General features: G+C 34.0%; 2 protein-coding genes across 2 annotated transcripts; one reads left to right on the plus strand and one right to left on the minus strand.

Annotated features, from left to right (window-relative positions):
* The first annotated feature begins 245 nt into the window (after window positions 1–245).
* LOC112018560 (BAG family molecular chaperone regulator 5, mitochondrial) lies at window positions 246–599 on the plus strand. The gene has a single exon (XM_024051090.1). It carries the CDS (start codon window positions 246–248, stop codon window positions 597–599), a length of 354 nt encoding a protein of 117 aa, XP_023906858.1.
* Window positions 600–1,329: 730 nt separating this feature from the next.
* LOC136066918 (uncharacterized) lies at window positions 1,330–2,993 on the minus strand. The gene is made up of 2 exons (XM_065771974.1): window positions 2,794–2,993; window positions 1,330–1,911 (listed from the first exon to the last, which is right to left on the minus strand). Exons 1-2 carry the CDS (start codon window positions 2,963–2,965, stop codon window positions 1,649–1,651), a joined length of 435 nt encoding a protein of 144 aa, XP_065628046.1. The 5' UTR covers window positions 2,966–2,993; the 3' UTR covers window positions 1,330–1,648.
* Between the last annotated feature and the right edge of the window lie 5,437 nt (window positions 2,994–8,430).

Consider the following 8,430-nt stretch of genomic DNA (forward strand, 5'->3'; position numbering starts at 1 on the left):
AAAAAAACCAAACCCTGAGATCAAGAACAACAAGAACATAGTTCAAGATCTAAGAACAAAGAAAGAAAAAAACACCCACATACACACGCTTTCTTTCCTTCACTCAAACTCACTCAAAAAAACAACACCCAGATCTAAAGTAGTGTCGATCCCGGTCCAATTCGTCAGGTTGGGGTGGGGCGTAGTCCAACTCGTCGGCGTTGAAGATCCATAAGGTGTTCCGAGGGTTTTTTGTGAGGAAGAGCATGAAGAAGATCGCAGCGATCAGGAGAGAAGTCGATGAGGTAGAGAGGCGGATCTCGAGGGAGGAGGCACTGGAATCGATGAAGAAGGACCCAAAGGAGAGGCTGAGGGTGAACGAGATGCTGATGAGCTTGCTCTTCAGGTTGGATCCGGTGAGAGGCATCTATTCGGGGTTAGGGATTACGAGTGTGATCAAGAGGGCAATCGCATTGCAAGAGTTTTTGGACTCCATTGTTGCTGATGGACAAACCTTAACCCTAGGAGGTGAGGTTGATGAAGCTTCTGATTCCTCCGAAATCGAGGAAAAGGAAGGTAAAGTCTCTGAGTCTGAGGTTGAAATTTCTGGCGCTAATTGAGCTAAATTTGTATTTGAGCTAAATTTTTTGGGTTTATTTTGTGTTTGTTTCCTAAAAAAATATAGGTTTATGGTTTGTTGGAGATTGGATTGTTTATTGGGTTTATGGGTTTGATTTGCTGGAGAATTTAGTGTTGTATGGTTGACTAGTTATTCAATTATGGACTTTGTGAAAATCATGTGGATTAGTGATTTGCTGGAGAATTCGGTGTTGAATGGTTGTTGTTGTTGTTTTTTTTTTGTTTTTTTTTTTTTTAAATTTCTGGGTTTGTGTTCTTGGATGTGGTTTGTGTTCTTGTAATTCTTGTTCAAGACACACACTTAGATCTCAATTCATATAATTTTTAGTTTTTAATTTTTTTATTTAGTTAAAATTAATAAATTAATTTTTTTTAATTTAAATACTGACGTGGCATTTTTTATTATTATTTTAATGGCCACGTCAGGCCAATAGTGCATGTCGTTTGTCAGTTGTGCAATTTCTGTTTCTAATGTAACAGTAGGGACCAAAAAGAGAAACGTTTTTAAGGATAGGGACTAAAAACGGTAAAAATAAAATGTAGGGACTAAAATGGGAATTGCCTGAAAATAAAGTGACTGAAAGTGACTTTTCACCTTGGTTTAAAATGCATCTTCAAATTTGATCCAAATTCAACCTCTAGGACCCTCGGGTCCCCACTCTTACACTATGATCACTTAGATACCAAAAAAAAAAAAAAGGGATATCAATTCAATTATTATCAGAAGCCCAAACATAGAATATCTATTCGTTATTTGGGTTTGTCAAGCTTGAATTACAAACTCATATAGTCATTTGTATGATATATATGTATACACAAATACAAACTTAACAACCGTACGTGAAATCCCAAGTAATCATTGACTGATCCACGTTCATAAATTTTGACATACATAAATATATCCTAATTTGACTTCAATATATAAAGAAACACACAGCATCCCCATCTTCTTATTCTTATTCTCCATATATAGCTCATGTATTGACCTAGCGCTAAGCTAATTTGTAGCTAGCAGGTTAGCTCAAACTTCTCAAACCACTTGAGGAATCCTAGAGCAGCATCTCTTGCCTTCAATGGTGGAGGCGTTTTCTGGAGTGAGTGGCTCAAACTCAGCCTTCCATTCAGCGAGACACATCTCATTCTCTTTTCCTTCCACAGGAATGAATGTGAAGGTGACCCTATATGGATCGTACATCCTCCTCAAGTCACCTCCGATCACACGGTATGTCACGGACTGCCCCATCTCCACCTTCTCTATCTTCTCAGTTGATTCTTTCACGTAGTTGCTGATGGCTGCGTCCACCACTTTTGCATCAGAATTTACATCCATTTTTATATAATTAACTACGTAAGTGCACAAAATCACATGTTTTTTTTTTTTTTTTTTTTTTTTTTTTTTTTTTTTTTTTTTTTTTTTTTTTTTTTTTTTTTTTTTTTTTTTTTTTTTTTTTTTTTTTTTTTTTTAATTTAGTAAACAAGTCAAGCTTAAGTTTAAGTTTAAGTCTAAGTTTAAGCTTGACTATTACACGATCCAACATCAAATCTAATAATGTATTCATCAATAAAGTCTCTGATGGTTGTATAAGAGATCTGTGATTCAATCCCCGTCTATACCAAAAACTTATTGGTGTCTTGGTCTGATGATAAAGAGCTATCATCAAGAGCGGACGCCATAGATTGAAACTCTCTCTAAAAATAAATAAATAAATAAAGTCATGAATATAAAGTAAATTATATTACAACATTAATTATATGTTTAAATGTATAAATGTATAAACATATACTTATATAGACATTTTATATATATATATACACACACACATACTTGATATTGGATTTTTTAAGTTAGTAAGTAAATTCATAAATATCAAATTATTATTTGTAATTTATTAATAATATAAATAACCTATTTTATTTTTATGAATCTAATTTTTTTTAATTCATACACAAAATCATTTTATTTACTTAATTCAATTAATATAATTTCAAGTACAGTTTATTTGTTAATTACTAGTATAGTTTTGTGAAGTGGTTTTACTACAAATGAAAAAAGAATATGGTAATCAAAATAGTTCATGAACAACTTTAAGTTAGTTCAACAAGAAAATGAACCACAATTAAAGGGTGACATATAAATCAAGCTTGAGAAAGACATATATATATATATATATATACCGGGGCCAAGCTTAAAAACCCTCAAACTTCCAGGATTGCCATCTCCTTGGATGTATTCAGCTTGGGCAAGCATTTCAGGATTTATTTTGCTAATAACTTCATTGTCTCTGTACATTTCCCATGCCTTCTCCGCAAGGATGTTGAGCACCACTTCCCCTTTCATGCTTCTCATCTATCTCTCTCTGAGGTTTGTCTTGTTCTATGATGAGGATGGGATGGGATGGGAGTCTATATAAGGACAAATGACTAAGAGATATGCTCTCTCCAGATGGAGATTTAATAATTAAAAGTACCACTCAATGAAGCCACGTAACTCACTCTCTTTCTCTCTCAATTATATACTTCAACTATATAATCACTTGACTTTCTAAGTTTGTTTTAACTTGTTCCCATAATGAGTAGTCATTAATAAGCTAAATAGATAGTAAAATTTACTTGAGATTTATTTTTTATATAGGTTTCGTTAATGAGTGTCTAAGTTAAGGATTAATAAATATTTAAATATGAGTTGTAATGCACACTTTTCAAAAAATAAAATACACATGTTAATAATTCATTCGTTTATATGCACAAATTCATTATGGTTGTGTGTATTTTTTTTAATATGTGTACAGTTTGAATTAATTTATTTTTAAAATGTATAAAAAAATTATTTAATAAATCGTTGAATGTATCTTAACCACTACCCTTAGGGAATTCATTAACGAAATCTTTTTTTATATTAAAAGACTTGACACATATGTACTAAACAAGAACAATGACATCTTGATTAAATTGTGTTACTCTATTATGATTTTTTTAGGCTTTTTGTAAACTTTTTATGATTTTAGCGATATAATATTACCCACCATTCACTTATAGAGATTGTAAATTTCCAGATAGTTATATATATATATATATATAGATTATTTATTTATTTATTTATTTATTATTATTATTATCTTTACTTTTTAGTAGAAATAGACCTATTAAGAGTTCGAATTGCAAACAATTAGAAAATTAGGGTTTTGTTTGGGTCTAGTGTCCTATGTAGGGGACCCGATAAGATGCTACCATGTGTCCAAGAAATGCCACGTGGCAATATCCCATCAAATCCACTACACTTGATGCACTGGACCTAAAGCCCTCTCCTAAACTATAGGTTAAATTACTGTTATTGAAGCATCAAGATTTATTAGTTTAAGACAAAGGTCAACATAATGTAGATTCTTTTAGCTAGTTATCCTAAGATGTTTTATTGATAAATCATGAGATCTAGGAGTTGGTGCCTATAGATTCTCTTAATCGTCCTACAAAATACGGATATGCAAAAAAGAAAATTTCAGCAAATGTAGTCATTTCATTTCAAAAGCAGATGCTAACCTTCATATCAACCTACAATTTTTTTTTTAAAACAATTGATGCTCCAAGCCTTGTGCGGTGTAGTGAACGCGAAGGGATTCCACTAATTTACTAATAATTGACAATAATGCGTTGGCCCCTTCCAATAGTATAAAAACGCCTCTAATCTCATGGAGTCAGTTTCCTCTAGTGGCTAAAAAAAAAAGTAAAAATTCCAAGCCAAGAATATAAAATAGAATTTAGGAGTTTTTTATAAATAAAAAAACGATTTACATGCTAAATATGCTGTCCCTGCAGCTCAGCTCAAACCCTCGCCTTCCCCCTACTCCACCAAGCACTTAGTTCCTAGAGAGATTCCTACAACCCAAATGATGGAGTGGTGGGCACAGTTCTTCTCATGTAGCCAAAATATTGTATAATTGAAAATATTACCGCATCAGCTAGCTACAAGCTTTATAAGAGTATCTCTAGCAGATTCAGTAAATTTTTGTATTATTTGGAGAATGAACAGCGACATTTAACTTTTACCTATTTACCTACCCACTTTTTCAAATACACTTCCAACAGATTCTCTATCACATTCTTTATCTCATTTAAATATTATTTTTTTCATTCATTCTCTATTCTTTTTTTATCATAATTTATTCTTTTTTTAACAACTATATTTTTAAATGAGAAGTGTTACATCCACAACATTTTACGCAATACTTTCACAACAAAATTTATGTGGAAAGTTGTTACTAATTCTAATTTGAACTCAACACTTAAATTTTTTTTTCTCGTCAATATTAATTAATAACAATCTGTTATTTAAAATTTATTGTAAATAAATTGTGGTAGAATTTCTCAATTAGGATTTTTTATTTTTTATTTTTTATATTATTTTTTATTCTTTCATTCCATTCTCCTCCACACACGTGTCCTCTATTCCCCTTCTTTTATTTCTTTTTCTCCTTAGGAACCTTCTAGCAACATCTACTCTTCACATGAGAGAGAGAGAGAGAGAGAGAGAGAGATCGGCCCAACAAATTTAATAACTAATGTACAGCAGCCTATCAGACTTGATGGGCTACTGTTCATAATCCAAAAAAAAAATTGGGTATAGAGAAGCTGCTGGAGTAGTTTTTTTGGGTCCTATTCTCTATTATAGCTAATATTTTGAATATACATGTATTGCTAGAGATGCTCTAAGGCCCTCATCATGGGTTTGACTTGATATAATAAACCATTAATTATTTTTAAAACCAAAATTATATAGCTCAGTTAGTGAATAATGGATCAAGCACAACATCTTTGAATATATAAGAAGTTGGACCATTTTCCAAAAAGTTAGACAGCCCACTTTATAATTTGCATTAAAATAAAATAAGATTAAGATGCTGGATAGCATAATATAGGCATACAAAAAATGCTGTGGCATCCGCACATGGCATTATGTGAATTTCCTTTCCCTCTATTGTTTATAGGCTTTGCGTAGTCTACCCTCAAAAGTTGAAACAATAATCCCTTCCACNCATGGCTAGATGCAAGCTAGGTGCTTCATTGAGGAAATCCAAACTTCAATTGCTCGTTGCAGTGCTGTTGGATATGCAGCGTCAAAGCTTGAGAGTTCAAACTTGAAGAAAGCACTTGAGTGGAAAAATGATCTTAAGGACTTGATGTTCAAGAAGTTTGGAGTTCAATTCATCTTGGACAAGATTTGAGCTGCTGCTAAGACTTGTATTGTTAAAGATGATGAGTTCACGGTGAAGATAGCTGATCTTGAGAGAGAAATTGCAGCAAAGAGAGCTGAGCTTTCACTTTCGTCAAGTCAAAGAGATGAAATGATGTAGTCTTTGTTTTTTTTTTTTTTTTTTTTTTTTTTTTTTTTTTTTTTTTTTTTTTTTCTTTTTTTTTTTTTCTTTTTTTTTTTTTTTTTTTTTTTTTTTTTTTTTTTTTTTTTTTTTTTTTTTTTTTTTTTTTTTTTTTTTTTTTTTTTTTTTTTTTATCATCCTTAGGAGCTTGGTATTTTGGACAGTTTGTTTTTACATTGTGATGTAATGAAACTAGTTATGTACTTTGGGTTTATTTAGCTATGTAGGCTGTGTTTTGTGCAAAGGTGCACCAGCCATATGAACCTTATGTGGTAGTTTTGATATTTTCCTAGCTGTACAAGCTATATTTTGTTTATGCACAAGTACATGAATTTATTTTGTGGGAAAAGCTTTATTTATCAAATAATAGTATATTCAAGCTAAAATATAGTCATGGAAATCATATACATAATTTTGAAAATACTTATTGCGTTCATGACTATTTTGGTTCAAGATGCCCAGCTGTTAAGGCTGTAATTTTATTCACAGTTTAGAGCATGTACGTTTATGTATGGAAAGTAATATTAGAGTACTTGTAAATATAAGAAGTTCATATTTGAGGCAAAAGACAATGCTTAATTCTTATTCACATAGTAGTAGTAGTTTAAGATCATACAAAAAAGAGTTACTTGGTACACACTTGAAAGTTGAGTTAAGCATAGTACAACTTAAGCCATTTGCCATTGATAGGTTCTGTAAGGCTTTCACCCTCTGCTGTAACTAGATGATAATAACCGTTGGCACTGGCTTCCCTTATGAGATAGGGCCCTTCCCAACTTGGGGCAAACTTAGAGGGTGTTGAGAGATTCCTCTTGATATGATCAGTTGCCTTTAAAACCATTTGTCCCTTGACAAAAACCCTGGATTTTGTGGCCTTGTTGTAAGCATTGGCCATCTGCTGTTGATACCACTGGGTGCGATTATAGGCAAGGTCTCGCATCTCTTCGAAGGTTTCTAGGTCTGTAGCTATAATTTCTGCACAAGTGGCAGCATTTATGTCTGTTTCTTGTCCATGAACAACCCTTGGAGTGGGCACCAATAGCTCAACTGGAGATATAGCCTCAGTACCATATACATGGGAGAATGGTGAAAGTCTGGTGGCTGTTTTGCTTGAGCTTTAGTACGCCTACAGAGTTTCTAGCAGGTGTTCTGTCCAGCCACCTCATATTCATGTACCATCTTGCTAAGAATTCTTAATAGCACTTGGTTGGTAGCTTCCGCTTCACCATTGCCTTATGGATAATAAGGAGTGGACTTGCAGTGCTTGATGTGGCGATGGTCAAGTAATTTTTGGACATCTTTGTTGATGAAAGGAGTGCCATTATCAGTAACAATCTTGTGAGGAATACCAAACCTGCAGATTATGTGCTTTCAAATGAAATTGGCAACAGCTGGGCTTGTAGCTTTCTTTAGGGAAATGGCCTTAACCCACTTTGTAAAGTATTTGGTGGCCACTAGTATCCAAATATGACCCTTGGATGGTGGATTGATTGGGCCTATTAAATCGAGCCCCCAAGTATGGAATGACCAAGGAGTTATCATGTTTTGGAGGTTGGTGGGGTGAATATGTATGAGATTCCCATGAACTTGGAAAGTATGGCATGTCTTCACACATTCAACTATATCTTGCTTCATTGTAGGCCAGAAATACCCCAGATTGAGCAGCTGCTGGAGAAGTCACCTTTTGCCTTGATGGTCACCACACTCTCCCGCATGTACCTTTTGCATAACCGATTGTGCTTCGGAGGTCCCTAGGCATCTCAAAGGCTCCCCATTGAATCCTTTCCTGAAAAGAATACCTCCTTCCACAAAATACTGAGTAACCAATCTTTTCAAGCGGTAGGCCTCCTCATGATCATCGGGCAAGATGCCTTCTATAAGATACTCAAGGAAGGGTACACGCCAATCACTAGCAGTAAGGACTACACATAATTCCATCCAATCAAAAGCATTTGGTGCATTGCTCTTGGACAGTGGCAGCTTGTTTGCTCATTTTTGGCCAATAATAGCCTAACCGCTAGAGGCGACTATAGAGACTAACAGAACCGCTAAGGCCAGAATATTTTTCATGAACTTCTTTCAATCGCTTAGTGGACTCACCAAGGCTCAAGCATCTAGCTAGCACTCCTCCAGGCAGTTTTTTGTACAACTATCCTACCATTAGAGCATAATCTTTGAGTACCTTCAAATGATCCTTCTCATCCAGTGATAATAGTGCTTCTTTAATGGAAGACCACCAATCTATCTGGCCCAGTGGTTGATCAGAGAACTCTTCCTTCAACATCTGTACCACTGGGATTGGCCTTTTTCACAATAGTAACAACTGTAACTACCCTTCAAATCTGATTTTTTATCCCAATGTGGCTAGAGCATCGACAAAGTGATTGTCGAACTTTAGGGAGTGTTCAATATTGAATTCTTTAAAAGAGTCCTCCAACCTTTT

Source organism: Quercus suber, unplaced genomic scaffold, assembly GCF_002906115.3.
Source record: "Quercus suber isolate HL8 unplaced genomic scaffold, Cork oak 2.0 scaffold_51, whole genome shotgun sequence".
NCBI classification, from domain to species: domain Eukaryota; kingdom Viridiplantae; phylum Streptophyta; class Magnoliopsida; order Fagales; family Fagaceae; genus Quercus; species Quercus suber.